The sequence below is a fragment of the Sinocyclocheilus grahami genome, unplaced genomic scaffold (genome assembly GCF_001515645.1).
Source record: "Sinocyclocheilus grahami isolate Dianchi unplaced genomic scaffold, SAMN03320097.WGS_v1.1 scaffold1478.1, whole genome shotgun sequence".
In the NCBI taxonomy this organism is placed as follows: domain Eukaryota; kingdom Metazoa; phylum Chordata; class Actinopteri; order Cypriniformes; family Cyprinidae; genus Sinocyclocheilus; species Sinocyclocheilus grahami.
The window spans coordinates 93,130-104,890 of NW_015506657.1; the positions used below are offsets into that span (position 1 = coordinate 93,130).

The 11,761-nt window shown below is 36.8% G+C and overlaps 2 protein-coding genes across 3 annotated transcripts in view; both read left to right on the top strand.

The window, feature by feature from the left end:
- Positions 1 to 11,761, top strand: part of LOC107570564 (cGMP-dependent 3',5'-cyclic phosphodiesterase-like) — a 115,091-nt gene that overhangs the window by 65,935 nt on the left and 37,395 nt on the right. Inside the window, exons 4-6 of the mRNA XM_016256796.1 lie at positions 5,039 to 5,148; positions 8,469 to 8,524; positions 11,652 to 11,711. Coding sequence (XP_016112282.1) covers positions 5,039 to 5,148; positions 8,469 to 8,524; positions 11,652 to 11,711 — 226 coding nt within the window. The remainder of the gene's footprint in view (positions 1 to 5,038; positions 5,149 to 8,468; positions 8,525 to 11,651; positions 11,712 to 11,761) is intronic.
- On the top strand, positions 271 to 3,545 carry LOC107570567 (single-stranded DNA-binding protein 3-like). Of its 2 annotated transcripts, XM_016256800.1 has the most exons (6): positions 271 to 449; positions 1,614 to 1,688; positions 1,883 to 1,942; positions 2,023 to 2,077; positions 2,224 to 2,297; positions 3,376 to 3,545. In XM_016256800.1, exons 2-6 carry the CDS (start codon positions 1,668 to 1,670, stop codon positions 3,463 to 3,465), a joined length of 300 nt encoding a protein of 99 aa, XP_016112286.1. In that variant the 5' UTR covers positions 271 to 449; positions 1,614 to 1,667; the 3' UTR covers positions 3,466 to 3,545. The 2 variants fall into 2 exon arrangements, with proteins under 2 accessions (XP_016112286.1, XP_016112285.1); XM_016256799.1 differs by lacking the exon at positions 271 to 449 and having other exon boundaries at positions 1,383 to 1,688.

The window sequence follows — 11,761 nt, forward strand, 5'->3', positions numbered from 1 at the left end:
ACATTATTAAAATCTAAAGTTGTATCTGTGAATAATATCTAACGTAGATGAGCAATGAATAGTTTCTTTGTTAAAATGCTGTATTGCATTTCAATCCAGTTTTGCTCGCCGTTGCCCTGCTGAGTAGCCCTAAATGTGTTGGTGGGATGTACCTTCAGCAGTGGAGTTAACGCTTTATCACTCAGAAGCTTTCTGAGAGGGTGACTCATCACAATATCGTAATGAGTTCTAGGAAAATATTTATGGATGAAAAGATGTTTATGATTATATTTTTGAAGGAAGCATATGGAGAAATCTTTGTCAGACCAGATGGAATCATTACCCTCCAAGAGCTTTTGTGGGAATGCAGCATGGCACAGATTTTCAGATACTGAGAGCTGCAGAACATGGAACTGGTTTATGCAAGTTCTGAAACGTGTATCAGTGGATATGCAGAAAAATGTTGAACAGTTGAGTGTCTTTGGTCTTTTAGACCACGGTTAAACCCCATTGCCCTCTAGTGGTGACATGAATGATGATTTGTAAAAACATGTACTTAGTTATTATTCTTTTGTATTTCTGTAGAAATATCTAAACATCCTTAAAACCTGATGAATTTTCTTGAGAATAAAAATATTTTTTATGTAAATTAATAGAAAAAAATGCTATTATGTGTCTCAAATTTAGTGAGGAGAAAAACTTCAAGATATATTCTATGAAGATATATTCTGAAGATATATTCTATAGAAAATTACTGCATAAAATTTGTTCTAGACCATTAATACTGTGATTCACAGGACTATGATTCACATAATGTTTTGCAATGTCTATCAACCAATCAGAATCAAAATCGATTAAAAATTAATTCAACCACACTGTGGTGTAATTGAAAGAAGTTTCTTATGCTCACTGAGGCTGCATGTATTCGATAAAAATTACAATAACATTGTAACATATTACAATTTAAAATATTTTTTTTAATTTGAATATATTTAAATCTATATTTTGAAATGTTATTTATTTCGGTGTAAAGCTGAATTTTCAGCGGCCATAAAGTTCTTCAGTGTTGCATGATCCTTCAGAAATCATTTTAATATTCTGATTTGGTGCTCAAGAAACATTTCTTATAATTGTCAATGTTGAAAACAATTTTTGTGCAAACCTTGATGCATTTTTCTCAGGATTCTTTGATCAATAGAAAGTTCAAAAGGACACCATTTATTTGAAATAGAAATATTTTGTACCGTTATAAACGTATTTACAGTCACTTTGGATTATTTAATGCATTCTTGCTGAATAGAAGTATTATTGTCTTTAAAAAAAATCTTACTGACCCCAAACATTGGTTTGGTATTGTACATCTTGAACACATGTAAATGATTTATAGCTTGAAACATAAAGCAAAATGGGGGGGGGGATGCATCTAGCAATGTAATTTTGCATAGATTGAAGCAAAACCACTTTAGAATGAAGAGTGACATCAGCTCAAACTATCTTTTGCCTTTGGCTCTGTTCTCTTCATCTGCACCTGTCACTTTCACCTGTCATGTCTTTGAATTTGCGCTGTCTTTCTCTTGGCATTTTGCTGCTGATACTATGGCAACCTTCTCTTCCTCCCCCTACCCTCTTTGCAGGGACCACCTGGTTCCCAACCCTCCCCTCACACTCAGCTAGCTCCCAACCCTAACATGATGGGGGCGCATGGACAGGTAACAGCACACATATCTATGTACACGTTCTCTCTGTTTATATGGTTATGCATGTTACCTGCACACATCCCGATATGTTTTTCCTAAAATATTCTGTTTTCCTTCCTCCTCTCCTTTAGCTTTTGTATTGGTTACATGCTGTTAAAAAAAATTTACTGTAAAAAATAAAAGTTACTGTATGTTCCCATATTCAGCCTTTTATGTCTCCTCGCTATGCTGGAGGACCTCGGCCACCCATCAGAATGGGTAACCCGGTAAGTCACATTAAAATGTTTTAAATAACTGTTTATTGACTTTGACTTATTTTAGCACTTGACTGTCTCTGTTTCTTTAGCCTCCAGGTGGGCAGCCTTTACCTCCAAATATGATGGACCCTACACGACCAACAGGTAAGAGACTAATGGGATCAGTGTTTGTTTGAAGGTGAAAGTCCCTTATTTATTTTACAAGTAGACTTCAAATTCAATTCGCCATTGTCATTTCATTTTGATGTGCAGGTCTGTTAAATTTTAAAATTGTGTTATTATTTGGTCAGGCCATCCAAATCTGGCACCTATGCAGAGAATGAATGCTCCTCGAGGAATGGGCCCGATGGGACCGGGACCACAGGTCTGGCTCTTATACTGTCCTAAAGCTCAACTTCACAACTGTCATTCATTAAAATCTGAGTATCTTTTCCTTAGACCCCATCAATTAGGTTTACTTACTTCTAGGACTGGACAATGTAGCTAAAACAATTGTATATCAATGTATTTTACCTCAGTATTTAATGTACATCGTATACGCATACTGTATGCACGTATTATTAAAATAAATTAATAGTTTTATTAAGCAAAGAAGCTAGTATTACATTAAAGACCTTTTATAATGTTACAAAAGATTCCTACTTCAAATAAATGCTGTTGTTTTAAAAGTTCTATTCATCCAGAGCATCCTGAAAAAATTACCAGTTTCCACAAATATATTAGCAACACAACTGTTTTTAACACTGATAATGATAATAAATGTTTCTTGAGCACCAACTCGGCATATCAGAATTATTTGTGAAGAATAATGTGACACTGAATACTAATAATTCAGCTTTTCGTCACAGAAATAAATTGTTTTAAAACATATTTAAATGCAGCCTAGGTGAGTATAAGAAACTATACTACTGTTAAAAAAATTAAAAAATAATTACATGCATACATAAATATATAAAGAAATGTTTTTGAAAACAAATGTAGTCAAATGTAGTCTGAATGTTTATTGCAAGAGGTAAAATACAGTAAAACATAGTTAAACATAATCAAGGCAAGTTTTATGATAAAGATATGATTTTATGATAAAGATTTTTAAGATAAAAATGGTAGCCGTTTATAATTTTATTTTATATGCACTAATACTAAAGTTACAAAAAAAAAACTGATATTTACAAATATATTTTTACTGAAACATTTTAATAGTTGTTTGTTTGAGGAACAAGGCAAGTGAAATATTAAATCAATTGTCTTACTCTTACACCAATTTTCTGAATGCACCTCTTGTGTTTGTTCAGTTTTTTGTATGGCATCCACACATTCACAGTCATTACTACAGCTTATCGGCCGAATTCCATAAATTATGTTCAACCTGTTTTCCTCTAAACTAACTGTGTCCTTGTTTTCTCCTTTCTCATGGTGTCTTCTCGGGGTGCTGGGCATCGTAGTCTGATCCTTGGTTATCATTACAGAGCTATGGAGGAGGAATGAGGCCTCCAAACTCCATGGGCGCTGGAATGCCAGGGGTGAACATGTAAGGACACTCTCAGTCTGTTGTATTTGTGGAATTTTACATTGTCAGGCTGGTCAGGATGTTCAAACAAACAGTAATGTTTTGATAGCACCCAGAGACCCCAGGAGAATTAACTTCTTCCTCTCACACACACACACACACACACACACACACACGCATCTTCTCTCTCTCACACACACACACACACGGTCTCTCTCTCTCTCTCTCTCACACACACACACACACACACACTCACACACACGCTCTCTCTCACACACACACGCACACAGGATGTAAATTGGTTTTCACCAGCTGAATGTCTCTGGCTGTAAAGCAGCAGTGCATGATGGGATACCGTCAGTGTTTCTTTGTAAAGCCATTTAAAGTGGAACAGATACCTCTTTTACTGATTCTTTCTGTCTGATGTTCTTTAATTCCCTGCAGAGATCGTAACAACAGAGTCAAACACCGGGGAAATAAAGCAACTTTTAGAACGATGAGCTCGTTTCTACATAAAAATAGCAACAAAACACTCCATCACTGCGTTTTAGCTCACATTAGTTCATTTCAGTGACCTGATTCAAATAGATTCACTGATTCATATGATTAATGAATCTATATGGTTCACACAGGTCTCTACGTGCCATTTAATTAATTACATTTTTGCAGCAAAATACATTTTAATTAAAAATGTTTTCAGTTTAGTAGTTTTACTAGGTTTTTGTATATTTTATTGTAAAATGCGAATGTCAAATAAATAAATGTAAATGTATAATTTTTATGTTATTGATAATTTTTGTAATCATTATTTTCATTTTTGTACTAATTTGCTCAATTTGCACTGTAGTTATTTTACATTTATTGTACTCATTTTGAACTCATTTTGAACTGATTTAACACATGAAATAAATAAAAACATTAAAATAAAATATAAACTGAATAAATATATGTAATATATGTATAGTTTAATTAGATTTCGTATGATAAATTGCTTGTAGTGTTACTTGTAAGTTGTTTTGGATGAAAGTGCATGCCAAATAAATAAACATAAATTTATAAGTTTTATCCACTTTAAAATAAGGCTGCATAGGTAACTACATTAGTTAACTAACAATGAAACATATTCATTTTAGTTGATGATAATTTTACTAGTTGTTAAAAACATTTACTTATACATTATTAAAATCTAAAGTTGTATCTGTGAATAATATCTAACGTAGATGAGCAATGAATAGTTTCTTTGTTAAAATGCTGTATTGCATTTCAATCCAGTTTTGTGTGTAAATGTCTTAATGTTTGATCAAATAATGAGGCAAGAAAGAGATTGTGCTTGGTTCATTCGTTGCACTGGAAATGGAAGGTCAAGTTGAGAACATTGCATTGTGGGATATGGTGTACTGTGTGTAGAACACAGAAATGCTGTACATACTGCAGAAATAACAGGGGTAACTGATCCAGGCTGGCTGTGTGTTATTTTAGTGTTAATTTAACATGGTAACTTATGCTTGGCTGTGGTGGGATTAAATGTTCATTCATTAAGATGAATAAAGTCAGATTGTGAAGTGATTTCTCAGAGCTTGCTCATGTCTGTGTTTCAGAGACGCGGTGAAGCAGCAGAAGAGACTGCAGTGCTCCGGCCTGCCGTCTGCAGAACTCCACCAGAACCAAACCGGCTCGCTGACCGCACCGCTGCCGGCCCACAAACGAGGTGAGTGTGTGTGTGTGTGTGTGTGTGTGTGTGTGTGAGAGAGAGAGAGAGTGTGTGTGTGTGTGTGTGTGTCTGAGTGTTAGTGTGTGTGTCTGTGTGTGTGTGTGTGTGAGTGAGTGTTAGTGTGTGTGTGAGTGTGTGTGTGTGTGTGTCTGTGTGTGTGTGTGTGTGTGTGTGTGTGAGTGAGTGTTAGTGTGTGTGTGAGTGAGTGTTAGTGTGTGTGTGAGTGTGTGTGTGTGTGTGTCTGTAACTCTCAGGCCATACGTGATGTAGGAGATTGTTTTTCTCAGTAGAACAGTAAAGAAGATTTTTAGCTGAAATCATGCTCCTTGGTGATTCATACAGTGCAAGTCAATGGGTACCGGCACTTTGAGAGTCAAAAAAGCGCATACAGGCAACACAGAATGAATCCGCATGGCTCCTGATGATATTTTGAGATCTTATGAAGCGAAACAATCAGTCTGTGCAAGAAACTGAACATTACTTAACACATTATTACCTGTAATCCAGAGCCTCAGGCAAACGGTTCAGTTCATGAACGAATCATTCTTTTGAACCGGTTCTTTTTAGTGAACTAGTTGAATCAGTTCATTGAATCGGACTGAATCGTCTGAATCAGTTCGCGGCTCGAGCAGCACAGATCTATAAGTTACTCAATCAGAACTCACTTCCAGACGCCTGACGGTCACTGCGACTGGAAATGAGCCGAAACACCGGCGTATCTGATTCTCTGATGAATGAACCGATTCAGTTCCTCCAACAGACACTGAACTGAGGAAACGGTTCGACTCGGACCGAACACCGGTGATCCGCTGATGTGCGTATGCGTGAACCCAACACTTGAATGAAGCGGAGAACTGAACGTTTTTATGGTTTCTCATTGTTTATGTATAAAGATGAGCTGATGAAGACGACTTTATTCACTTTATTTGCTTTAGACACATAAAACATCCACGCTTGACATCATTATTGGGAGCTTTAATCATATAATTGTGTATACGTGACGTCATTGCATGATTATTACATAAACGAACTAGTGAACTAGTGAAGTTCATTGAATCAAACTGTCCAAAAGAATCAGATTTCCCTGTTGACCTGCGGCTCTTGATTACAGGTAATCAGGTAATAAGTAATCTTCAGTTTCTTGCACAGACTGATTGTTTCGCTTCATAAGATCTCAAAATATCATCAGGAGCCACGGGGATTCATTCTGTGTTGCCTGTATGCGCTTTTTTGACTCTCAAAGTGCCGGCACCCATTGACTTGCACTGTATGAATCACCAAGAAGCACGATTTCAGCTAAAAATCTTCTTTACTGTTCAGAAAAAAAGCCTCTCGGATGGGTGAGTAAATTAATAGCACATTGTCATTTTTGGGTGAACTATCCCTTTAAAGAAGCTCTTCTTCATGTGCATGAAGAAAGAATCCTGTGCAAACATGTTTACGGTCCTGAGGCGGCTACTTCCTGTCCTCTGACCGTTGCCAAAGGAAGTGAAGCGTCCTGATGGCATTCTTTAAATCCCTTTCGTCTCTCAGATGCGGACCAACGTTCCTTCATGGTGTGACAGAATCCTCTGGAAATCCTATCCGGAGACACACATCATGTGTAACTCTTACGGTACGCCATCACCACGGTGACCAGACACATTACCACGGCAACAGCTGACTGTTACTGTGTGCTGTTACTCTCAAACAGGTCGATATATACTGTATATGTATATGTATATGTATATATATATATATATATACAGTGAGTACGGAAAGTATTCAGACCCCCTTAAATTTTTCACTCTTTGTTATATTGCAGCCATTTGCTAAAATCATGTAAGTTCATTTTTTTTCCTCATTAATGTACACACAGCACCCCATATTGACAGAAAAACACAGAATTGTTGACATTTTTGCAGATTTATTAAAAAAGAAAAACTGAAATATCACATGGTCCTAAGTATTCAGACCCTTTGCTGTGACACTCATATATTTAACGCAGGTGCTGTCCATTTCTTCTGATCATCCTGGAGATGGTTCTACACCTTCATTTGAGTCAAGCTGTGTTTGATTATACTGATTGGACTTGATTAGCAAAGCCACACACCTGTCTATATAAGACCTTACAACTCACAGTGCATGTCAGAGCAAATGAGAATCATAAGGTCAAAGGAACTGCCTGAAGAGCTCAGAGACAGAATTGTGGCAAGGCACAGGTCTGGGCAAGGGTACAAAAAAAATTTCTGCTGCACTTAAGGTTCCTAAGAGCACAGTGGCCTCCATAATCCTTAAATGGAAGACATCTGGGACGACCAGAACCCTTCCTAGAGTGAATCCCCGTGGCTCCTGATGATATTTTGAGATCTTAAGGTAACTGAACATTACTTAACACATTATTACCTGTAATCCAGAGCCTCAGGCAAACGGTTCAGTTCATGAACGAATCATTCTTTTGAACCGGTTCTTTTTAGTGAACTAGTTGAATCAGTTCATTGAATCGGACTGAATCGTCTGAATCAGTTCGCGGCTCGAGCAGCACAGATCTATAAGTTACTCAATCAGAACTCACTTCCAGACGCCTGACGGTCACTGCGACTGGAAATGAGCCGAAACATCGGCGTATCTGATTCTCTGATGAATGAACCGATTCAGTTCCTCCAACAGACACTGAACTGAGGAAACGGTTCGACTCGGACCGAACACCGGTGATCCGCTGATGTGCGTATGCGTGAACCCAACACTTGAATGAAGCGGAGAACTGAACGTTTTTATGGTTTCTCATTGTTTATGTATAAAGATGAGCTGATGAAGACGACTTTATTCACTTTATTTGCTTTAGACACATAAAACATCCACGCTTGACATCATTATTGGGAGCTTTAATCATATAATTGTGTATACGTGACGTCATTGCATGATTATTACATAAACGAACTAGTGAACTGAACCAGTTCATTGAATCAAACTGTCCAAAAGAATCAGATTTCCCTGTTGACCTGCGGCTCTTGATTACAGGTAATAATGTGTTAAGTAATCTTCAGTTTCTTGCACAGACTGATCATTTCGCTTCATAAGATCTCAAAATATCATCAGGAGCCACGGGGATTCATTCTGTGTTGCCTGTATGTGCTTTTTTGACTCTAAAAGTGCCGGCACCCATTGACCTGCATTTCATGAATCACCAAGGAGCACGATTTCAGCTAAAATCTCCTTTACTGTTCAACTAAAAAAAAAAGCCCTATGTCTCGGATGGGTGAGTAAATTAACAGCACATTGTCATTTTTGGGTGAACTATGGCTTTAAGTTGCAGTGATTTGTCTCTGTGTCTTCAGCGCTCATCATTCCTCTGGTGGACCGTGATGAAGGGAAGGTGATCGCTCTGATTTTGGTGAATTCCGCTGTAATTTCACACACAATAGTGCTGTAATGATCTCTCTCTCTCTCTCACCTCTGAACCAGTGATTCAGTGAATGTCGTGCGATTCCTCTCTTTGAATCATCTGAAATTCGTTATAGCTCGTTATTTTTAATGCGCTGCCTAATGCTGCAGTTTTACAGGCGGCATTAGTCCAATTAAAGTGTTTATTTCTAATTGAGTGATAAAACTTTATGATTTTATGAGATCTTTGAGTGCAGGGGAGACGCTTTATTGCGAGTCATAAAAGAATCGATTGTGACGGATCGGACCGAGGACGTGTTGAGAGAGTCTTAGCAAGTTGGAAAATAGAAGATGGCAGGAAAATAGAGAAATGTCTCGTCCGTTTTGTTGTTTTGCACATAATGACACATCGTGCAAATTGTCTTGCAATCATTGCTCTGCTTGAAAATTGCAGCAGCAAAAATTGGGGTCAAATGTATTTTGTATTTTAATGTTTTTTTTGATTTCTCGTTGTTTATGTATAAAGATGAGCTGATGAAGACGACTTTATTCACTTTATATGCTTTAGACACATAAAACATCCACGCTTGACATCATTATTGGGAGCTTTAATCATATAATTGTGTATACGTGACGTCATTGCATGATTATTACATAAACGAACTAGTGAACTGAACCAGTTCATTGAAACAAACTGTCCAAAAGAATCAGATTTCCCTGCTGACCTGAGGCTCTGGATTACAGGTAATAATGTGTTAAGTAATGTTCAGTTTCTTGCACAGACTGATCATTTCGCTTCATAAGATCTAAATTTATCACCAGGAGCCACGGGGATTCATTCTGTGTTGCCTGTATGTGCTTTTTTGACTCTCAAAGTGCCGGCACCCATTGACTTGCACTGTATGAATCACCAAGAAGCACGATTTGTTGTTTTGCACATAATGACACATCGTGCAAATTGTCTTGCAATCTGCTTGAAAATTGCAGCAGCAAAAATTGGGGTCAAATGTATTTTGTATTTTAATGTTTTTTTTCACTTGAATTTTAAAGTTTCAGTATTTTTAATAGTTTTTTTTATGTGTCTATATATTCAAATTTCTTTTTGTTTATTTTAGTACTTCAGCTTACACTAAACGAAAATAAGAAATGTTGTCTTGCCAGCTCTAAATTTATCACCAGGAGCCACGGGGATTCATTCTGTGTTGCCTGTATGTGCTTTTTTGACTCTCAAAGTGCCGGCACCCATTGACTTGCATTTCATGAATCACCGAGGAGCACGATTTCAGCTAAAATCTTCTTTACTGTTCAACTAAATAAAAAAGCCCTATGTCTCGGATGGGTGAGTAAATTAACAGCACATTGTCATTTTTGGGTGAACTATGGCTTTAAGTTGCAGTGATTTGTCTCTGTGTCTTCAGCGCTCATCATTCCTCTGGGGGACCGTGATGAAGGGAAGGTGATCGCTCTGATTTTGGTGAATTCCGCTGTAATTTCACACACAATAGTGCTGTAATGATCTCTCTCTCTCTCTCACCTCTGAACCAATGATTCAGTGAATGTCGTGCGATTCCTCTCTTTGAATCATCTGAAATTCATTATAGCTCGTTATTTTTAATGCGCTGCCTAATGCTGCAGTTTTACAGGCGGCATTAGTCCAATTAAAGTGTTTATTTCTAATTGAGTGATAAAACTTTATGATTTTATGAGATCTTTGAGTGCAGGGGAGACGCTTTATTGCGAGTCATAAAAGAATCGATTGTGACGGATCGGACCGAGGACGTGTTGAGAGAGTCTTAGCAAGTTGGAAAATAGAAGATGGCAGGAAAATAGAGAAATGTCTCGTCCGTTTTGTTGTTTTGCACATAATGACACATCGTGCAAATTGTCTTGCAATCATTGCTCTGCTTGAAAATTGCAGCAGCAAAAATTGGGGTCAAATGTATTTTGTATTTTAATGTTTTTTTTGACTTGAATTTTAAAGTTTCAGTATTTTTAATAGTTTTTTTTATATGTCTATATATTCAAATTTCTTTTTGTTTATTTTAGTACTTCAGCTTACACTAAACGAAAATAAGAAATGTTGTCTTGCCAGCAAGCTGAAATTAAATAAGTGTAAGTTTTTTTTTTCCCCAGGTAATTTTAGTTGATGTTTATTGTATGTTTCTAATGGTTTTAGTTTATGTTAATAACCCTGCATTCAATCATAAATTCCAAGACAATTATTGTCAAAATCCAAAATATTTATATGTTTAATTAATAATAAATATATCATATTTATGTGGTGAAATATTCATAGTCATTTGTTAAAATGCATAATTTTCCACGTCTAGTTTAAAATTTGTGATTTAAAAGATTTAATTCTCTGAAAAGTTTGAGGTTGGTATGATTTTATCTGTTTGCTCACCAATGCTGCATTTATTTGATCAAAAATACAGTAAAAATGGTGAAATATTATTAGAATGTAAAACAGCTGTGTTCTCTGTGAATCTCTGTTAAACTGTAATGTATTTCTGTGATGCGCAGCTGTATTTTCAGCATCATTCCTCCAGTCTTCAGTGTCACATGATCTTCAGAAATCAGTATAATATGCTGATCTGCTGCTCGAGAAACATTTCTGATTATTATCAGTGTTGAACACAGTCGTGCTGCACAATATTTTTGTGGAAACTGTGATGCATTTTATTTTTCAGGATTCACAGATGAACAGAAAGTTCAGAAGAACAGCATTTATTTGAAATAGAAATCTTCTGTAACATTATAAATGTCTTTACTGTCACTTTTGATCAATTTAATGCATCCTCGAGGAATAAAAATATTAATTTCTTGCTTGTATACAGACAGCAAACGCTCTCTAGTTTGTAGTTTGACTTCATTTCAGTGTTTTAGTATCCGCTCTGTGAGATCAGTAGCCGCGTTCGTGGGAAATGTGTGTGAGTGTGTGTTGAGTGTCTCTCTGGGACTCTTGCAGACAGACGTGGGGTCAAAGGTCACAATGTGACCCCTAAAGCAAATGGAGCATTTCCCCAGAGAGAGAGAGAGAGCTGGCAGAAATAGAGCAGGGAAAAAAAACGTTTGCTGAAGGATGTAATGAATTATGTGATTTATTTGACTTGTGGTGTCTGTCGCTCTCTCAACAGCTCTGCTGTAAACCACTGACAGAAAAAGATGAACAAAACCTCAACATCCTGGAGAAACATGTAAGACACACACACCTACACACACACACACACACACACACACACACACA